At 43.6% G+C, this 22,059-nt stretch overlaps 1 protein-coding gene across 3 annotated transcripts in view; it reads left to right on the forward strand.

Annotated features, from left to right (window-relative positions):
- cdon (cell adhesion associated, oncogene regulated) overlaps window positions 1–15,484 on the forward strand; it is a 176,471-nt gene extending 160,987 nt beyond the window's left edge. For 2 of the 3 annotated variants that reach the window (XM_068053815.1, XM_068053813.1), the window contains exons 16-20: window positions 3,613–3,846; window positions 5,349–5,635; window positions 7,438–7,517; window positions 9,929–10,188; window positions 11,695–15,484. In XM_068053815.1, the coding sequence (XP_067909916.1) occupies window positions 3,613–3,846; window positions 5,349–5,635; window positions 7,438–7,517; window positions 9,929–10,188; window positions 11,695–11,864 (1,031 nt within the window). In that variant the 3' untranslated portion in view covers window positions 11,865–15,484. The remainder of the gene's footprint in view (window positions 1–3,612; window positions 3,847–5,348; window positions 5,636–7,437; window positions 7,518–9,928; window positions 10,189–11,694) is intronic. The other variant, XM_068053814.1, reaches the window with a different exon arrangement.
- Window positions 15,485–22,059: the final 6,575 nt, after the last annotated feature.

Raw genomic sequence — 22,059 nt, forward strand, 5'->3', positions numbered from 1 at the left:
TTTGTCCTTCTTGGTGGTAGAGATGGGTTTGAAAGGTATTATCGAAGGAGCTATGGCAAGTTGTTGCAGTGCATCTTGTGGATGGAACACACAGCTGCCAATCTGCGTTGGTGGTTACTGGAGTGCCAATCAAGCGTGCTACTTTGTCTTGGATGGTGTCGAGCTTCTCGAGTATTATTGGAGCTGAACTCAGCCAGTCAAGTGGAGAGTATTCCATCACACTCCTGACTTGTTTCTTGTAGATGGTGGATAGGCTTTGGGGAGTCAGAAGCTGAGTTATTAGCTGCAGAATTCCCAGCTTCTGACCTCTCTTGTAGCCACAGTATTTACATGGCTGGTCCAGTTAAGTTTCTGGTCCACAGTAACGTCCAGGATGTTGATGCTGGGGGATTCAGCTATGATAATACTGTTGAATGTCAAGGGGAGATGGTTGGATTCTCTCTTGTTGGAAATGGTCAATGTCTGGCATTTGTGTGGCATGAATGCTACTTTTTTTTTCTTTCATCGGATGTGGGTGTCGCTGGCTAGACCAGTATTTATTGCCCATCCTTAATGAGCCACCACCTTTAACTGCTGCTGTCCATCTGGTGTAGGTATACCCACAATGCTGTTAAGGGAGTTCCAGGATTTTGACCCAGTGACAGTGAAGAAATAGGGATATAGTTCCAAGTCAGGATGGGAACTTGCAGCTGGTGGTGTTCCCATGCATCTGCTGCCCTTGTCCTTATAGCTGGTAGAGGTCGTGGGTTTGGATGGTGCTGTTGAAGGAGCCTTGCTAAGTTGCTTGCCACTTTCCACTTCTCAGCCAAACCTGAATGTTGTGCAGGTCTTGCTGCAGGCGGGCATGGACTGCTTTGTTATCCAAGGCGTTGCGAATGGTACTGACCACCGTTCAATCCCCACTTCTGACCACCTGTTGGAGGAAAGGTCATTGATGAAGCAGCTGAAGATGGTTGGCCGAGGACACTGCACTGATGAACTCCTGCATTGATGTCCTGGGGCTAAGATGATTGGCCTCCAGTAAGCACAGCCATCCTCCTTCGTGCTAGGTATGACTGCAGTCAGCGAAGAGTTTTCCCCCGATTCCCATTGACTTCAATTTTGCTGAGGCTGCTTGATGCCACACTCAGTCAAATGCCGCCTTGATGTCAAGGGAAGTCACTTTCACCACACCTCTGGAATTCAGCTCTTTTGTCCATGTTTGGATCAAGGTTGTAATGAGATTTGGAGCTGAGTGGCCCTGGCGGACCCCAAACTAAGTATTAGTGAGCAGGTTGTTGTTGAGTAAGTACTGCTTGATAGATGGGTGCGTTCTGTTGCCACAGTGTTTTTAAAAAATTCATTCATGGGATGTGGGCGGCGCTGGCTAAACCAGCATTTATTGCTCATCCCTAATTGCCATTGAGAAGGTGGTGGTGAGCTGCTGCCTTGAACCGCTGCAGTCCTTGTGAGGTAGGTACACTCACAGTGCTGTTAGGAAGGGAGTTCCAGGATTTTGACCCAGCGACAATGAAGGAATGGCGATGTAGTTCCAAGTCAGGAGGGTGTGTGGCTTGGAGGGGAACTTGCAGGTGGTGGTGTTCCCATGCATCAGCTGCCCTTGTCCTTCTAGGTGATAGAGGTCGTGGGTTTGGAAGGCACTGTCTAAGCAGCCTTGGTGCGTTGTTGCAGTGCATCTTGTAAATGGTACACACTGCTGTCACTGTGCGTCAGTGGTGGAGAGAATGAATGTTTGTGGATGGGTGCCAATCAAGCGGGCTGCTTTGTCCTGGATGGTGTTGAGCTTCTTGAGTGTTGTTGGTGTTGCACCCATCCAGGCAAGTGGAGAGTATCTCATCACACTCCTGACTTCCACCTTGTAGATGGTGGACAGGCTTTGAGTAGTCAGGAGGTGAGTTACTTGCCGGAGGATTCCTAGCTCTTATAGCCACGGTATTTATATGGCTATTCCAGTTCAGTTTCTGGTCAATGGTAACCCCTAGGATGTTCATAGTGAAGGGGACTCAACGATCGTAATGCCATTAAATATCGTGGGGAGATGGTTAGATTCTCTCTTGTTGGAGATGTCATTGCCTGGCACTTGAGTGACGCGAATGCTACTTTCCACTTATCAGCCCAAGCCTGGATATTGTCCAGGTCATGCTGCATTTCTACACACTCTGCCTCAGTATCTGAGGAGTTGTGAATGGTGCTGAACATTGTACAATCATCAGTGAACATTCCCACTTCTGACCTTATGTTTGAAGGAAGGTCATTGATGAAGCAGCTGAAGATGGTTGGGCCTAGGACACTACCCTGAGGAACTCCTGCAGTGATGTCCTGGAGCTCAGATGATTGACCTCCAATAACCATCTTGCTTTGCACTAGGTACGACTCCAACCAGCAGAGAATTTTCCCCTGATTCCCATTAACTCCAGTTTTGCTTGGACTCCTCGATGCCACACTCAGTCAAATGCTGCCTTGATGTCAAGGGCAGTCACTCTCACCTCACCTCTTGAGTTCAGCTCTTTTGTCCATGTTTGAACCAAGGCTGTAGTGAGGTCAGGAGCTGAGTGGACCTGGCAGAACCCCAAACTGACCATTGGTGAGTTGGTGGGAAACTGCTGCCTGATAGCACTGTCAACAACCTCTTCTATCACTTTGCTGATGATTGAGAGTAGACTGATGGGCAGTAATTGGTCAGATTAGATTTATCCTGCTTTTGTGGACAGGATCTACTCGAACAATTTTACACTTTGTCGGGCTGTGTAGCTGTAATGGAACAGCTTGGGTAGAGGCACGGCTCGTTCTGGAGTGCAGGTTTTACGGCCCGGATGTTGTCAGGGCCCATATTCTTTGCTGTAGCCAGAGCACTCAGCCATTTCTTGATATCACACAGAGTGAATCCAATTGGCTGAAGAATGGCTTCTGTGATGGTGGAAACCTTGGGAGGAGGAGATTAATCATCCAGTCGGCACTTCTGGCAGAAGATGGTTGCAAACACTTCAGCCATGTCTTTTGCACTCCATGTGTTGGGCTCCGCCATCACTGTTGATAGAAATGTGTTTGGAGCCTCTTCCTCCCATTAGCATTTTAGTTTTCTGCCACCATTCACGACTGGATGTGGCAAGACTGCAGAGCTATGATCTCTGTTCTTTGCAGGATCACTTAGCTCTGACTTTAGCATGCACATCTGCTGTTTAGCTTGCATGCAGTCCTGTGTTGTACCAGGTTGGCACCTCATTTTTGGGTCTGCCTGATGCTGATGCTATACTCATTGAACCAGAGTTGGTCCCCTGGCTTGATGCCAATAGTAGAGACATGCCAGGCCACGAGGTTACAGATTGTGGTGGAATAGCTCCTGCTAATGGCTGAAAGTGCCTCATGAATGTCCAGTTTTGAGTTGCTAGATCTGTTCTGAATCTATCCCATTTAGCAACATGATGGAAGGTGTCCTCAGTGTGAAGATGGGTCTTTGTCTCCACTCCTAATATTGTCATGGTTAGATGCTTCTGCGACAGATTGGTGAGGGCGAGGTTAACTCCTATTGCAAAATTATGTGAATGTGTTTAGTCATATTCTCATGTTTCAGAATGCATCTCACCATCACTTGCTTTTCGTACTTTCCTTTAGCTCGGAGACCCCCTGGATCCTCTGAATACTCTGTGGTGATGGATGATGACCTGAGTACACAGCCTAATCTTGCTGACCACCTGGGTGGTGGCCATGGGGCATCTGCCTCTGGTACACGGAGCAGCGACATGTTATACCTGATTGTGGGCTCAGTGCTAGGGATCATGGTTCTCATCCTCATTATCTTCATCGCTATGTGCCTGTGGAAGAACCGCCAACAGACAACACTACAGAGTAAGTCATGTGGACCATCCCTCTTTTTCTTTCGGAGGTTTGTGACACTCTGAGAGACTTGTTGATGAGCACTTCTATGTTTGTCCCCAGCACTGTCAGCTTAGTGTTAGCCAGTTACAGAGACTTTGACCAATTGGAACATTGATTCCAACCCTCAGAAACTATTCTGAAGCCTAGAATGAATGCTACCTACTATGAAGTAGTCAGTTTCTACAGCCTTCATGTTCTCAGGGCTGAATTATAAGAATTTGAGTGGGGATCCACTATACTTGGCAGAGTGAGGAGAAATTAGCCAGGGTTTTGTATTCTGATGAGTATGTGCCCTGAAGGAGGATAGATGTAGGGGCAGGAAGTCAGTGAGAGAAAAGTACTATATAATTATCACTTCTTCAAATAATAAATTGTATGTCTTCCTCAAGTCCTACATATATAACATGTATCCAGGTAGCTCCTCATGGCTTTAAAACATTGTTGTCCATACTACAGCCCATGGATCATGTGCAAGCCCTGTGCCCTGCCAATCTGGCCCAGAAAGCCCAGGCAATTCAGTTCTATTTATAGTTCTTTCTCATTGGTTTATTATTTTAAAATTTTCAGACTTGAAGGTTTAGAAAGGGCCTTACGCAGCACTGAGCACTAATTGAGCTTCACCTTGTAAGGTACTGGGGACACAGTTTTCAGCTCGCCAGTTTACACCTGTGCTGTTTATCGCACTAGACTGCTTCATTAAACAGTTTGTCGCAACGAGTGGGGTAAATGCACTGATCCTGTGCTCCCAGCTGCGCTCAAACAGAGCAGAGCACAAATTGGGGAATCTGCCTGGCAACTTTTTCTTGTTTCCAAACTACGCATTTTTTTTAAGCTGATTTTGCTGTTGAGCACAGGAACTGTGAAGTGTACTCTAGTGTGCATGGTCATTGCCCTTCTTGCAGATGACCTTCCCTTGTAACAGTATAATTTGATATTAAGGTAGGGATTTACTTCAGTAAGGTTTACCCAAGAGTGTCCATACACCGCTGTACTGAGAAAGAAAGTCGGAGTGGAGCTGAAATAAGCATTTTGAGCTGGCTTGGGTGTATTTATGGTAAAATGCTCCTTGTCCAAGTTTCCGTTTTGCTAGCTTTTAATTCCTCATCTGTTTATGCTAACAAAGGGATATAGTCTGTCTTAAATTCCAGCATTTGGAGTCATATTAAGTGTCATAGTGATTGCAAGGAGACGGACAACAGCTGAGGTATGTCGATGAGAAAGAGGCCCCCTCCACAACTCCACTTGTAAACCCTATGGGACAGGCATTTTTCAGCATTACTGCTGCTAGAAGGCTTCATAGGTGGTCAATGAGACTAGGCCTCAACTATGGCATTAACTCTTTAAAAGTACATTTCCCAAGGAGGTTGTTATGTCAAAGTTTCCAAGATTTCTGTAATATTCATTGACAGGGATAAGGGGAGGACATAACTCAAATTACATCCTTAACTAATTTTAGTATTTTTTTTCCCCAGAGTACGATCCCCCTAACTACCTCTATCAAGGCCAGGAGGTAAATGGGCAGCTGATGGAGTACACCACCCTGCCCGGCACCAGTCGAATCAATGGAAGCATTCATGGCAGCTTCATTGGTAACGGAAGCCTCAGCAATGGCTGCCCACACCTGCACCACAAGGTTTCAAATGGGATGAATGGACTGATAAATGGGGGAATAAACGGAGGGACAGCACTGTACCCCAACCACACAAATTCACTGCAGAGGACCCACATAGACTATGAACAGGCTCACCATATTATGAATGTAAGAGCCTGTTGTTTTTATGGTGAAAAGGTCAGGTCTAGAGCTATATTTAAAGTCATTGTTTTCATTTGACCCAGTTGAGCTTCAGGATTGTCTGTCATTTAACCCTTCAAGTATTGAGACTCTAGTGAAATTTTCAAAATTCAGGTGCGTTCTGCATCGAGCACCCTGTACAGAGGTAGGTTTTCTTCTTTCTACCATTGTGGGAACTCACTGTGGTGTTGGCTCCACACATCCAATACTCCTTCCCCACCCCTGCCCCCCCCACTTTGCTCCCATCAGGCAGACTTAGAAGCGTTACAACTCCACAGTTCCTTTCACCCAGGCTACTACTGTCACCTGCCACAGTTTACTTTTTCAGTAAAACTAGGGCCCAGCAACCATCACTGGTCTTCATAGTTTCATGAGTCTTTAAGAGGTTAGTTATGTGGGCCAAGTGTTTGTAACCCAGGGATTTAGCCTGACGTGAATTGTACCTGTTTGTGATGAAACTGTGCAAATTTCATTCATTCTTTTATGAAAGGCTTACCTGTTCCCTAGTCTCAAGTACCCACGAGATCTAAATGTGTTTTTCTGTTTGGGGGTGAGTAATCTGATGTTTTTAGATTGTTCGGCATACTGAGTGCTTGGAGGTCAGCATTTTTAAAAATGCTGGCAAGGCCGCGCTTATTGCACATTCCTGGCTGCCGACTTGAACTGCTACTGTCTGTGCAGTAATGGTGCAATAATAGAGACACAGACAGGACGAAGGAAGTGATAAAGTCGGGAAATACTGAAGGAATACAGCAAGTCAGGAATGGAGCGAGAAAGATATTGAGGAAAGGGAGGTTAGGATAAATAAAAAAGCGCAATGGTGAGGTGAAGAGAAAGAAACTTTTGAGGATTTAATTTCTGACTGGATCAGTTATATGATTGTGACATTTTGCCTGATTTAATAAATAATCCTAAGTGGTTTTTACTGAAGTAAATCAGTTTTCTTTCAGGGAGACAAAGTAAATCTGTTTATGATTCTGGCTATGCCCTTCTAATAAAGTTTGAATAGAGTCACTGTGTAACAGGAGTTTATTGAATAAACTTTAAATGCGTTTGAAATGGTTGAGAGGAGAAACCACGGAGCGACTGAGGCAAAGTGAGGGTAGGAATGGAGGTCGACGGAGGGTAGCTATGGGGGAAGAGTTACAGTGAAGTTCAGAGAGGTTCCTGACGGAGCCTCAGGTTGTGTCCTGGATTCTATTTTCTTCCTGCTGTTAATTTTTAGTTGGCACAATGCCATCCTTTTTAAGTGCATTTTTGTCTGAGTACATTGTACATTACATTAAAGGAGATGCAGGGCCCCTTTTAAGCAGACTTGCCATGTGTTTTCTGCTTGCTTATTTTTGGAGGAGAGGAGGAGGCTTTAGACATTATAGATTAATCTTGTCCCAACCAATTCAAACTCAAAAATCAAGAATAGTTTTGATAAATAGAAAGAAACTGTTTCCAGTGACGAGAGTCGATAACCAGAGGACATAGATTTAAGGTGATTGGTGGCATGAGCGAACTTTTTTTTTACATGAGTTGTGATCAAGAATGCGCTACCTGAAAAGGTGTTGGAAGCAGATTCATAGTAACACTGAAAACCAAATTGGATAAATACTTGAAATGAAAAAAAATTTAGAAGGCTATGAGGAAAGAGCAGGGAAGTGGGGTTAACTTGATAACTCTCCAAAAACCCAGCATAGGCACAATAGGCCATATAGCCTCCTTCTGTGCTGCATGATTCTGTGCTGCTGAGGCCTGAGCTTTGAATTTTGTGTTGACAGGGTGGTGGGATATACACCGCACTCCCGCAGACAGAACCGTCAGAGTGCATCAACTGTCGCAACTGCAGGAATAACAACAGGTCAGTGTGTGCAATGGCTCTGTGCAGCGTTTAATATTCAATTCAGGGTTACTGCATGGAGCAACTCCATTTTTGCAGGTGTTTAAACCTCAAGCCCTCTTGCAATTTTGCTCTTTCTTGACTTCAGATCTCTGCCTGTTTTATTTCCCCCCTGCTTGGTCCCAGGGTCTTGACGACAGTTTGTTCACCTGCCACAACTCTGGCTCTGATCATCTATGTCAACACAAAGACAGGATTAATCTTGAGTAATTCACTCCTTCAGTTTTTGATTCTTTGTAGCCTTGTAAGGTGACTCAGTTTGCTGAATTCTGTTTTGAGTATGTGGATTTTTACCAGTGTTTTGAGAATTCTGTTCATTTTTCTGTTAAAAACCACAAACCAGCGAGTGACCTTCAGCATCACACTTCGTTTACTGAATGATTAGTGCAGTGATGTCTTTACAAAAGCACGTTTGACAAACCTGCTTTTCCCGTTGGTTTACAAACACTAACCAGTGGCAAATCCTGCTAACGTCCATCGCTGTTATACGTGTTATCATGATGAATGTCACAGCCATCTCTTTTTTTTTCCCCTAAACACAAACACATTGTTTCGAATTTTACAGCACAGAAATAGGCTATTCAGCCCAACGGGTCTATGCCATTGCTCATGCTCCACACTAACCACCTCCCACTCTAATTTGTCCAATCTCATCAGCATAACCTTGCTCCCTCAGGCACTTATCTAGCTTTTTAAATGCATCCATGTTATTCGCTATGTGCTGGTGAGTTCCACATTCTCAACACTCTGAGTAATAAAGTTTCTCCTGAATTGCTTATTGGATTTATTAGCAACTGTCTTATTTTATAGCCCCTAGTTTTAGGCTCCCCCACAAATGGAAACAATTTCCCTACTTCTACCTTATCGAAGTCCTTCATAATTTTAAAAACTTCGATTAGGTCACCCCTCAGCTGCCTTTTTTCCAGTCTTTATTTGCTGAACCCTTTGTTCCCTTTTGAGTTGAGTGAATATTTTAACATAAGGAGTCCTATGTTTTTTTTTAGTTTTCTTGCAAAAATGTGCCTCAAGATTTCACTGCGGTGGTGGGGAGGGGAAGCAGGGCTGGTGGCCATTGCTACCCAACGCCAAGGGGCGGTTAAACGTCTTCTACAGTGCATAGAGGCAAGCTTGTACCGAGCCACTTTTATAAATACATTCGTTCTCCCTTTTTCAGCTCAGCTATTCATGCTAATTACAGATCATTGCCTGAAACAAACAAAAACATACACACACACAGTACTCTTTTCCACAGTACCTTGTGTATACAGACTGGAGAAAGTGTTTATCCTGAAAATGCTAACACTGCAATAGCAGCCTACTTTCCTCCCAGTCCTCTTCTTCCTCTCTTGCCCCAACCTGCCCCTATCCCCAAGCTGTGGCCTCTCAGCTGGCCATGCTTCGAGACTAATTGCCTGCTGAAGATCCTGGCAGTTCCACTGCTCGCTGTTACTGCTCTCTGCACAGTAGCACCATTGAAGGATTACTTTGTATATTTGTGTATGATACTAGTGGAAATGAGCTGTAAGCATTTGTGGCTTTGCCTTGCCACTGAGCTTGACTGTTTGTTCATTGGAGTTGTACTACCTCATGCCCTGGGTACACTGAGAAGCCAGGCTTTCATTGCTTTCTGTTCTGTACTTTGAGGGAAAGCATTGCCCCTTTCTTTGGCTGTGTCGAGCTGTGTCAAGTTTACAGTCAGTACTCAGATAGGAGTTAAAGTGCCCATCGATTTGTTTTGACAATGCTAACCCAGCTGTAAATGTCACCTCGAGGCTGAAAGTGTCATCAAGATATATAACTGAGCAGCCAGCTAATCAACATCCTTTTAAGGAAATGATGTGGAGGGAACCAAATTTCTTTGACCTATAGTTTATCTTTGTTAACACAATATCCTTCCTTGTCTGCATCTTCACTCCACGTTTCATCCATCCATCTCACACTCTCATTTTCTTTTCCCTTGCCATTTTATTCTTTATCTGGTCTATTTTCTCTCTCTCCCTCCTCTGCTTCTGGATTTTTCTTTTTCTACAGGTAGGAGCCATTCACTCTCATTGATTTGTCAAAGGGTACTCAAAACATCTAAAGGTATTGCTTCCCATTGGGTGTACCTACAGGAACAGTGATTCTCTCTGCCGTGTTCTCTATCTCTTGGTCTTGCTTGTTCCCCTTCTCCCCCTTTCCCCCATTATCCTCCCTGCTTATTTCTTTCTGCCTTTATTTCTTATCAAACCCTCTTTCTCCATTTTTTGATCATTGTTTAACAGGCCTTGTTGTCGTGTTAGCTGTCTGTGTTTGGTGCTGGGTACGCACTCGCAAAGGTATTTAACGGAGCATGTTGCGTTTTGAGTTAAATTCTACTTTTACCTTTTCAGCAGATGTTTCAGTAAAACCAACGGTGCTTTTCCAAGCAACAATTTACCCATGATTCAGCGAACCCCAACCTGCCACCCAGACGGCATGGAGATGGTGCCTCTCAATCACATCATTGCTCCATTGTACCCTGGATCCATTGTCACTGAAAATAACGGAGAGGCAGAGTGTGAGATTACAAAGGAAAGTGCTCAACCAACCCCTTCCCAAGATTCCTGCTGCAATGATCACATGGACCAATCATACGAGGACAATATGAAAGGTACAATTTCTTGTTGATTTTTAAGTAAATTAATTTGCGACCTATTTTCATCTGCTTCACATACTGCAAAGACTTAGTTCCCATTGTTTGTATTAGTTCCCATTACTTCTGGTTTCTGTTCCTTTTCACTTCACAAGCATTTCCAAGGGAATCCTGAACTGAGGTAGGGAGAGCCTTTTCCTGTTCCCAGAAGAAGTGAAAACATGTAACTGATCTGCTAATGGAGCATAAGTGACATCAAAACGTCTACAATTTCATTTCCTGAGTTTCCACCTGGCGGTTGCCCTGAAACGAGCTCATCCAGTGCAAGTAAGCTGTCAAGGTTCTGCCCAGACTCTGTGGATAGAGGATGTAAGGTGCTGTCAGGAACCTCCTACTGCCTTTAAACATTTAACCACCACCCACCATCCCCAGGGCCAGCGAGGGGGGCTGAAGGGCCTGGGGGATGGGGGGTTGTGGAGTGGAGGAGAAGAAAGGAAAGAGTATCTTTATCAACTGTTGCACTGAGATGAGCCAGTCCCTTCCAAACTGTGTTGAGATGATGCTTTCATGAAAGGCTATTGTGATGAAGGTGGTATTCTTGATCTATATTTACTGAGTTCTACAGGCACTCCACTTTCCTCCCCTAATTTTGCGCCCAAGCCTGTACTAAGGGGAATTCCAGTGCCTGTGGCACATCAAGTCATGGTAATGAATTGAACCTGGACAGGGTTGGTGTATATGGGCAGTGGATACTTCAACAGCAGACAGCCTGGACTGCCCTCTGGCAGACTGGAATGGAGAATCAGCCCATTTAGTTATGTCCCTGAACTTACTTGGTATATTATTAATTGAAGTGCCTGTTGCTCACAGGATTTTGTATTTTATAAGCATTAAAAGGAACTAGATTGTAAATAATTAATTGCAAGCCCAATATGCAACAAATGTGAAGGAAAATACAGGCATTAAAATATTGAAGAAAACGCTTAAAGGGCTGATTCACACTGCTGCAAATCTGATGGCAGGGTTTCATTTCTCTTCTCATACTGCACAAATATGTTTACACCATGTTTTGCAAAGTGCGGCATGCAAACTGAGCACTCTGTTCACTCCTTATTAGTTGTGAGTTGGTGTTGTGCTTCTTGGTGAGCTGGAGTATTCAGGAAAGGCTTGCAAGAGGAAACTGTCCACAACCATAACACCATGCGAAGAAGAAACTAATATGTTTTAGGAGACTGGCTTTAGTTTCAACCTGGGTTGAAATCTAGAATCGGATGCCAGTATTAACTGTACAGGCTATGAAGACTAGCCATTTGGGTAAATTACCATGGAGCAGCTGTGTACTTGTGGAACTGTGCCCCAGGGTGCAGCAGTGCCTCCCAAAGAGGAGGAAAAGGTGGACGGATAATTGGCAACAGAAACTGATAAATTGTTAATAAAATGAATGCTACACTGGTATTGTGATGGCACACAAGCTCCTTGTAGACTCTGTAACCATCAGCTAATCCTTTCTATTTTCCCTTCCAGATGATGAATATCCTGAATTGGAAACTGAGAATCAAAAGCTGAGTGGCGTTCCTCCTCCTCTTGACTCTGCTCCAATGGACTGTGATAATCCAACAGCCTGGAGTAAAACAGGACCTGCTGAAGGCAATCCCTGCAAGGACCCAATAGAGGAACAACTGCAGGAAACTTAAGGGGCCAGTTCCCTGTTTGTCTGAAGCCAGTACTGCACCGAGTCACTGAAAGGACCAAGGAGGGATCAGAAAAAAACGCTATTTATTTTTTTGTAGTAGTAAAATATTACTCCATATGAATGTATCTGGTTTAAAGATGTCTTCACCCTTTTTTAATTATTTATGCTTTCTAAAGAGAAATTTCTTCTCTGCAGAATGTGGAGTTTTAGCCTTGTTTTGTATAAAGTTTTGTAATAATATAAAAAAAGAAACTATAGAAATTGTTAATTAATGTCAGATCACGCCTATCTGGTGGATTGAGAAGCACTTGTAAGGAGGACATTTTAAGATTCGATACCCAGACTGCGATACAGGAGTAATCTTTGAGAGAACCCGTACAACGGGTAATGTAAATGGAGGGTTTTTCTGTAACAGGAACCTGATGTGTGATGCGTGGGGCACAAAATTGCTGAGATGTTAGTAATGGGTCTGGTGAAAGCACTGCTTAATCCAGTCAGATATGAGCTTTAAGTTGACTCCATTTACATTGGTTCAGGTCAAGTTGAAAGCCCCTTGCCCTCCTCTCATTTGCATTGTGGCCATGGATCCATTACCAACATTTAATGTTGCAATTGATAAAGATCGAGTTCCGTTCAGACACGGCCTCACTGCAATGAGTTGACCTGTTTGGTGTCAGTTTGACTTTGTCATCCACCATTTGCCACCATCCCTTCTCAAGCTTGGGGCAAGATGTGGGTGCAGTGCCCTACTCCTTGCCCACAATCAGTGCCTGGTTGTCTGACTGAAGCCAGGCAAGTTGGGTGCTGTTTTGTTTTGCCAGGTGAAAGGCAACATTTCCAGGTTGTGCTTTTCTGGAGGTGTCTATCAACAACTGAAGAAACCCACACAACTGAGACAAGCTATGGCTCAGCCTTGGCCTTGCAGTCCTAAGGACATTAATGTGCATTTTGCTGCTTGAGTTTCTGCTGAATAACCAGAATTTTCTTCCCAGGCAAGCCAGGCAATCCTGTACAGAGCAAAGTATTTAATGTCCATGTAAATGGAGGTATAGAGCTGCTGTCCCAACAGCTTCACTAGTCTCTTCATACAAAGAAAACAGGCAGTAGGCCCAACTGCACCTACTAACCAAGTCAACTGCTATCATGACAATGCTTTGTTTATTGGGGAATGAGAGAGTTTTTAAGTATTCAGTTATATGGTGAATGCACTTTTTGGATGCATTTACCTACCTGTTACAACATTAACTTCTTAAACCCTTTTAATTGAGGGAAAATGAAGTTTCATTGAAACTGTTTGTACTTTGTTGACATTGCAGCCATATTAATGTATTACAGGTTGACTCTCCCAGTATTGTGGTGTGTTAACTGTTCATGCATTGTATTTACTGTGGTGTGAAGTTGGTTATTAATGATGTGTCCAGTTTTCAGGCACCTTCTGTCATGTCCTGTTTGTAGCAGCTTTGAGCCTGGGACACTTTCCTCATGTTCACTATTGACTTTACATTGATGTGACAGGGACATTTTTCCAATCATGATGAACAAGCTGCAAAAAACAAACTGATGACTGATGATGTGAAAGGAGGATATTTTTTCTCCTAGAACAGAATCTGGGGTCGAACTGGTGGGTAGGTGATGTGAGGGAGTGGTCAGAAGAACTGGAGTTGAGGGGTTGATTTGGACTGTGGTCTGATGGTTATGGCATAAGGTAAACACATTGATCATCATTGCATGATTCTTACACTAAAAGAACAAAATTTAAGTATGGATAAGTAAAAATTGCTTAGAATGCTCCAAGCTACTACTGTTGAAATCGATTTTCTTCTGCCGCCTTTGAGTGAAAACTTTGGTTTAATTATTGCTGTAGGCTGGGCAAGGACTCCAACAGGTTTAAGGAGATTCAGCAACTGCTCAGAAACCTTTGTGACAGAAAACACTCAACAGCTCTGTCAGTGTCTGGAAAATAAAAGGGTAGCTAGTGCTTTGGGTGGAAGTCTGTTGTCAAAAATGAGCCAGTTCCCTAAGCTGCTTTTTCTTGACGATCCTGCCATGACTGCTGTGTATATGCAGCAGTTCCTGGATTTTAGATTTTCAGCCTTTTTATCTGTGACCACCATGCTTGTGTGTATATGAGAGTGATACAGGACTGTGAGGCACTCCAAAATGGGTGGGAGGGTAACAGTAGAGGGGCTCGGGATATCTCAAAACACTGCTTCAGACCTGACCACCTGCAAATTGTGTAACAGACTTAAATCCATTGCATTTTGTTTAGTATCTTTTAAATTCTCTAACTTCACCCCGCTTCACCTAAAACTGCTAATTGTTGCCTTTTAAGTAGCATTGCCATCTGATTATCCTGTGAGAAAGAGGTGTCCCAAATAGCCAGTGATTAAATTGCAGACTGCAAGTGGCCTTGCAAAAAAAATGGCAAGATAAAAATTCTTCTTTCCAAAACTGAAAACTACCCTTTTAATCAAGTTTCCTGAGTCAAATTAGTCTGTTCAAGGAACTTACATTAATACCCCTCCTCCATCCACCCCCAGCAAAGCATTAACATATAGAGGTCACATCCTTTTAGGTCAACTCAGTCCACACTGTGATGTAAGAAAACACAATTGCTCACGTGACACCTTTGGGCATGGGTGCATTACCAATTATGTGGCTTGTAGAAAGTTTTGATAAGGTTATTCACTTTTTGCTTAAAATACCAAAACAGCATCTGACTGGGAAGGGCTTTTAAAGCTGCTTTAATCCTGCAGGCTAGGAGGGTCAGAAATCACATGATTATTGTAACAGTCCCTCTGCAAAAAATATTTTAGCACACTGGTTGAAACATTTGTGTTAAATTCCTGTCTGTAGAATATTTTAAACAGAATAACAGTTGTTACTCTACTGGACAAGTGTTTAAGGCAGACTCACAAAGCAGTGTGCTGAAAACAGCAAATTAAAGGGTAATATTTTTCTTCTTCAGTCCTAGTGTAGAGCCTCACCTGTTTTGAGCTTAAGTCAGGAAATCTCTCACAACCCACAATTCTCTGTTCACAGCAGCAATAGAGAAGCCTCTGCTGAGGAGGGAAAAGATCGCACTCTCCAGTGAGCCCTGCTGTAGAGTCTGGGTCTTTGGGTATTGGTTGATGGTCAAACTGAGTTTGTCTGCAATAATTTCCACAGTTAGTATAGTATCGACACAAAACCACGGGCTCTGTGCACAGTTTCCTGAATTACATTTGCTGGGAACGAGGCTCCATGCTGAGAGCACCTAATTGTAAAATACTACCCTCCAATCCCCACAGCACATCACATATAGTCCCAAAATCTCTGTCCCCACTAACGATTGTTTCGTATATCAAACTGGCTGAAGGCTTTTGTGTTTTGTACTCTTGCCTGTCACCCTCTATCGAAAACAAATAGTGCTGTCTTTTCTAAATGCATGTTTTTGTATTATATAGAAAATATGCTATATTTTCATAAATGGTTGTAATATTCTTGTTGAAATTGTACATATTTTTTAAATATGATAGCTCAGCGAGATGTTTGTATGATACTGTTAATATTAAATATGATGCTGTTGCCTCCACTTGCTAAGGGTCCTAGTGCTGCAGCAGCACCATATAGTGCCCAGAACTCTTCTGTGTGTATGGTTGTGTCTCCATTTCTTATTTCTTTGGGGATGAAGGGGGTCAGTATTGCAAAGAAGGATAAACTTTGAGTCTTCATACACCAGGGCTGGGATGGAAGGTGGGCAGGCGCTAAAAATAGCCCTGTTGGCCGGCGTGCTGGTTCCACAGCTCCACCCACCTCTGGGCAATTTTGTGGAGGTGGCAGGGCTAACCGCCTGCATGCGGTGGGAGCCGACACAACTTGTTAAGAGCCTGCTGCAGCTGAATGAGATTTTCCACTCTGCCTCCAGGTTCCTGCAGGTGGCAGGGGCCAGTTTAGGTGCTTGAAGGTGGCCTCCCAGTGGCAGCCCTGGGTGGGGTGGGGGCCAGTGCTCCAGGCAGGCCTTGAAGCCCTCCCTGCCTGGGTGCCGGAGCAGCTGCAGGCTGTCCTCCAGAGGGGCTTCCCCATACCTCCCCACAGTGGTGGCCTGGCTGCAAAATCCATTTTTTAATTTGTTTAAAGAAGTTGGAGAGAGGGCACTTTTTTCATTTTGAAGCGTCCTCTCCCTTGCCCTCCATTGCAGCCTACTTCACCTTTCAAGCTGGAAGGCTTCTGATTCGCCCTCCAGCTTCGAGAGCCCACCCGCTGTCTTTAATTGGATGGCAAACCTGTCTCCAGGCCAATGAAGGGGGAACCCTGTGAAAATTGAGGCCAGTGACTCCCCCACCGGGTTTGGTGGGGAGGTTGGTGGTGCGGTGCGCAGGTTCGGGCTCCAGAAACAGTCCCGACCTCTGTTTCCCGCCCCCGGTGGGAAAATCCTGTCCCATAAATCTGCACCAGAAAGCTACGGGACCTCTGCAGTTTTCTGTCAAATTGGAGAAAGCTTGCAAGGGCTGGATGTTTGCCACTGGATGTATAGCTGTTTGCAACAGGTAAATTGATGGTTAGAAGCAGTTTTCTCCCTTGCTCTCTAAACTGCAACTCTTTGCCAGGTTACTTCACTTGACATCACTTGCAATTCATCAGTCCACGTGAGGAAAGGAGCCCTTATTCAGCAATTTCAGCCAGGCTTTCCAAGCATGGGGATCATCACATCTGAATTCAATTCTGCCCTACACCGGTATGCACTTTGCAGCAACTGTCAATGGACAATAGGAATCAGGGTTGGATTTTTCCCTCCCACGCCTAATGAGTTCCATTCTTGTGTCCCTGCTGCTGCTCTTGCCGAAATCAGCAAACTTGACAAACTGCTGGGACCTGGGACCAGACTTTTTTTTTTAAGTTTCATTTTCACCCTGGACACTGCATTTGTGCAAAGTGAACAGGAGATCAATCTCTACTTATTTTAGTTAGATGTGTATTATCATTCCAATTTGTCAGACGACGGTTTGCACTTGTATTGACCTAAGTGTTAAACTTTGAGGAGCATCAGAATTGGTTGGGAGGAACTTCTTGCTTAACAGTGAAAGGGAGCACGATTAATATTTTTCTAGTTGATGCATAGCATTATACAACTATATGTGTTCAGTGCATTGTACTTGAATGTAATAGCTCCTACAATGTAATTGTTCCCATGATCTAGATGGTGTGCTTCAGTAACTGGTACAAGGAGGTGCTGAAAATGGTCCCAAGTAGACTTAGATGACAGACTTCCCCCTCCATTCAGTGAGGGTTATTGTGGTGAAAGATTGAAAACAGGCACTAAATGAGTGCTGTACTAATAAGCTGTTTAAAAATCTGGTTTTAGTACACAATTTTGGTCCTACTTGCTGATTAATTTGAACTGACCTGGAGGTGCAAAACACACACCTGCAGATTTAGCAGTATAGTGCTGATTAATCGCAATTTTCTTTGAGTAGTGCATGTGGGCTCCACATACCCCCTTCCGCTAAAGGCGTGGAATGCAGAATTGAATTCAGATGTGATGATCCCCATGCTTGGAAAGCCTGGCTGAAATTGTTGACACATAGCACCAGGTTTCAGGATGGCTCAGGGACCAAGCAAGAGGGTACACAGGTTCTCAGAGATGGTACTGGAGGTCCTGGTGGAACAGGTCTAGAGGAGAAGGAATGTTCTGCACTGGTGAGGATGGGGTAGAGAGGGTGCTGGTGGCTGGCCACCTTACCATCCTGTACCCCTCTCCTGCAGTATCTGGTGCTGCCTTGCCTGGCCTTACGTCCTTCTATTCCCCCTGCAGACCAAGGAGGACCCTGAGCAAGGTGTCTCTGACCAAGCACACACTCTGTTCTGGTGATTCCTAAAAGGTGTCCAATAAGGCAGAGTCGCACTCTTTTTCGGTGAAGTCCTCAGAGAATTTCCACAATAAATGTCACTAGCGTTTGTGATGTTTTAACAAAGTACTTCAGAAAAGTTTCACGATGTGTTTAAAACGTCTTCTTCAAACCTCCAGTAAAACCTTTTTAAGCAGGGATAGGCACCAGCATGTTGCACCAGGACATTTGTCAAAATTGACAGCCACGGACATGGGGGCAATTAATTTGTATATAAAGTGTATAACCAACCTAATGCCATCAAAACACTCTGATTTAAAACACATTTTTTCCTATTTAGTGAGATACCTAGCATTATTTTTGCTTGCACAAGTAGTCAATGTCTGCCTGCACACTTTATGTAGGAATGCAGAGAATTCAGATAGATGTCCATCCATCAGGAGTGATCTTGATCTCTTTCTCTCTCCCCCTCTGTATTCATCCCTCCCCACTCTGTGTCCATCTCTCTCCCCTTGCTCTTCCCCTCTGTGTCCCTCTCAATCTCTCTGTGTCTCCCCCCTTTCTCTCTTTGCCCACCATACACCAGGAGAAGAAACACATTGCCGCTCGGCGATGGCCTGCACTCAGAGAAACCAGGGCCTTTGGAGAACTGAGAATGTGGATTGTCTGCCAAAAAGAAAGCTTGCTCTGACTCAAAGAAGTCTTCCCTTTCCAGTTCTATCATTGCTTTCCTGTATGCTATCTGTTCTCCTCACACCAACACTCTCCAGGACTGATTCTGCAGGTCAGACATGGGCAGGAAGCACTTGATGGCACCAGCCTTCCCAGCGAGTCCCACCTCCCCCCACTGCTATGTGATAGAGGACCATGTGCAGACAAACCATTTGTGCTTTTGATTGGTGGATTGGGTTGGATTCTGGCCCACAGGCCATAGCCTAATGCTCCAATGATCCTGATCTTTTGTAATTACTTTCACTCCTCGTAATTTTAAATGTCTTCCACCAAGCCTTTAAACTCAGGTTTTAAAAAATCCAAGGAAAACACAGGTTTACGGCTCAGAGAAGACATTTAGAATTGCCATGGACCTCAAAACTTTTACCAAGGACAGTGGTGTCTGTTATGGAGATGTTGCTGACCGTTGCTTTTAAGTAGCGTTCTGAATTCTCAACAATGCATAGTTTACTTCCACTCAACTGATAGCAGTGTGTGCTAGGTGAACTGTTAGCCACCAAAATGCCATGCAGCTTCTTTAACGAGCACTAGCAGGCAATCTAAGTGGCAATTAGCCCCATAACACTCCAGGCATCCATTCCTAATGCAAACCTCAACTCCTTACCCAAGATGGTGGCTTGTAGAAAACAGTTAAAATCAACATTTCAGCTCAACCCCATCTTGGCCACCTCGGAGGCTTTTTGGTGCCTGAAGGAGCTGTCAAAAAAAACTATCCCACCATCTCTTAATGAACTAGCTGTGCTTGGGATCTTATCCTGCAGGAAACCTAGACAATGTGTCAGCAAGCTATTGAACCATGAGGTTATCAGAGTCAAGCTTGAGCCAGACAGAAAAAGATAAGTTTGGGGATTGGATCCCTGGTCCATGCTGAATTCATAACTGCCAGACAGATTGGAAGGCCTCTAAAATTGGCCTCAGCATCACTGAATGAGAAAGGAGAAGAAATTAGCCATGCTTCCTGCTCACTAACCTGATTCCTGCTCTAACATATGCTTGCATGAAGGGTGAGGGCAGGATGCCTCCCAAAGTTGAATAGTTTTCCAGCATCCATTGGGAAAATGTACTAGAGAAAGTGTCAGTTCCTAGGGAGCTGTACCCAACATGATTCACTGACTCTACAAACTCACTGCTGTACCCAAGAAACTTATACAACTCATAACCACTATACACCTTTATAAAATCCAGCCAGGTGAAGCTGCTGCCATGTTCCAATAAACCAGCAAGTTAACACACCCCTTCGCTAAATCCTCTTCATTGGCCAATGGAAATTACCAGGTTCTGATTACCTCTAAGTACTTTAGGACAAGATAACACACTGCAATGCATAGAAAAATAGATCATATTGTTGACACTAGGGCTTAATTATGAGGCCAGGTTACATAAACTTGGCTTATAAGGCCTTGAATATAGGAGTCATCTGATCAAGATATTTAAAATGTTAAAAGGATTCAATAGGATAGATACAGAGGAACTCGTTCCTCAGTTCAGAGAGTCAAGAACAAGGGACATAATCTTAAAATTTGAGCTCAGCCATTTAGTGAAATCAGAAGTACTTCTTCGTACAAAGGGCAATGGAAATCTGGAATGCTCCCCCAAAGAGCTGTGAAGATTGGGACAATTTAAGCTTTCCACACTGAGGGAGATAGATTTTTGTTAGGTAACGATTATCATGAGCTAAAGAGTGATATAAACTTGCATTTATACAGCACCTTTCATGAACTCAAGATGCCTCAAAGCACTTTACAGCCAATTAAGTGTTTTTGAAGTGTAGTCACTGTTGTAGCACAGCAAAGTCCCACAAACTGCAATGGAAATGCAGCACAGGTGGGAAAATGAAGCTGAGACGCAGATCAGCCAATTGAATGGTGGAGTAGGCCTAAAGAGCTGAATGGCCACCTTGCATTACTGTTAATAACAAGGTGGTTATATCATTGCTGCAGAAAGCCATCCATATACTTCACGTAAAACCAGCACTGCATCTAGGGCTGAGTTAGAGACTGCAATCTAATTCAGGTGATCTATATATAATCTTTGACATTGCAAGATTGTGCACCTGACGTCAAGGTGCAGAGGTCAGTGTGCCTGGTGCACAGCATGACCTCTGCGTGGTCCTTACATCTATGCTATGGTTAAGTAAGACTCTGCCAGGAGCCAAGTATTATAATTTCAGAGCTGTTGTATAAGCACCCAGGAGTGAGTTCCAGACTGGATTCTAATCAAGGGGTTCAGGTGATTTATATATAGAATAAGTGTTTGGGAGTGAGATAAACTGGAGTCTAATTGAGAGGTTTAGAATACAGATGCCTGAGCGTGAGTATGGATGGGTTGGATGGTTTACATATAAAATAGTAGATACCCTAGAATGAGGTACAAGCTAGAATTTAATCAAGGTTTTGGATGATTAATGTATACAATAATGGGTTCCTGGGTTACAGACTGGAATCTAATCAAGGGGGTTTGGATGGTTTAAATGTACAATTTTGGATATCTGGGAGTGAATTAGTCAATTAGATGGTTTATATATAGAATTACGGATACCTGGGAGTGAGTTACACACTGAAATCTAATTTGAATGTCAATTATCTATTGGATACTCAGACCTTTGGCTTGATGAGCATCATATATAGCTGTATTCTCTCCATGGAACTCACATTCTGCTTTAACATATTGCTTCCAGAAAACCAACCAGGAAATGACTAGATGAGATAGGCTAAAAGCAGTGACTACACTTCAAAAGTATTTAATTGGGTGTAAAGCATTGTCCTGAAGTCATGAAAGGCACTATACAAATGCAAGTCTTTTTTTTTTGTTCTATACCAGTTCCCTGTCCCATTAATTCTTAGTTATCAAAGTTTTGGCAGATTTTTGTGCTTTCTAATATCTACAAGTTGAAGACCAAGAAATTGAAAAAATGACTGAATACAAATATCTGGGCCAAACAATAAAGATGGAGGGTTGTACAAAAGAAGAAGTACTGAGTAGGATTAGGGCAGGATGGAGTAGTTTCGGGAGAAACAGAGATATTTTGTGTGATAAGAAAATAACACTGAGGTTAAGGAGGAGGATGTATGATCAGTGTGTGCTACCGTCCATGACATATGAGGCGGTATCATGGACAACTACAAAATATAAAGAACAAAACCTGTGTACAGTTCAGCGAGCAATGGAAAGGCAAATATTACGCATCTCCATTCGTCATAAGATCAGGTGTAATGAAATACGCCAGAAAACCGGAGATAAGGACATCATTCAGAAGATAAAAGAAGCCAAGTGGAGATGGGATGGCTATGCTGCTCGAAGAAATGATAACAGGTGGACAAAAAGGCAGCCAAGAATAGGAAAAAGAAGAGGGGAGACAGAGAAGAAGATGGAGAGATGACACAATATCATACCTAGGAACCACATGGGTGAGAACAGCAAGGGATAAAGACAAATGGAAAAGGCATGAGGAGGGTTACATCCGGGATCGGCAACGTGTCCATACATGGACGCCAGTGTCCGTGGTAAAAATTATGAGGTCAGTGGTAATTTTAAATGTCTTGCTCCAGGCCTTTAAACTTGTGTTTTAAAATAACCCAGCCACTAAGTTACTTAAAAATGCAAGTTTAAAGACTTGGAGGAAGACATTTAAAATTA

The sequence above is a fragment of the Heterodontus francisci genome, chromosome 22 (genome assembly GCF_036365525.1).
Source record: "Heterodontus francisci isolate sHetFra1 chromosome 22, sHetFra1.hap1, whole genome shotgun sequence".
NCBI lineage: Eukaryota > Metazoa > Chordata > Chondrichthyes > Heterodontiformes > Heterodontidae > Heterodontus > Heterodontus francisci.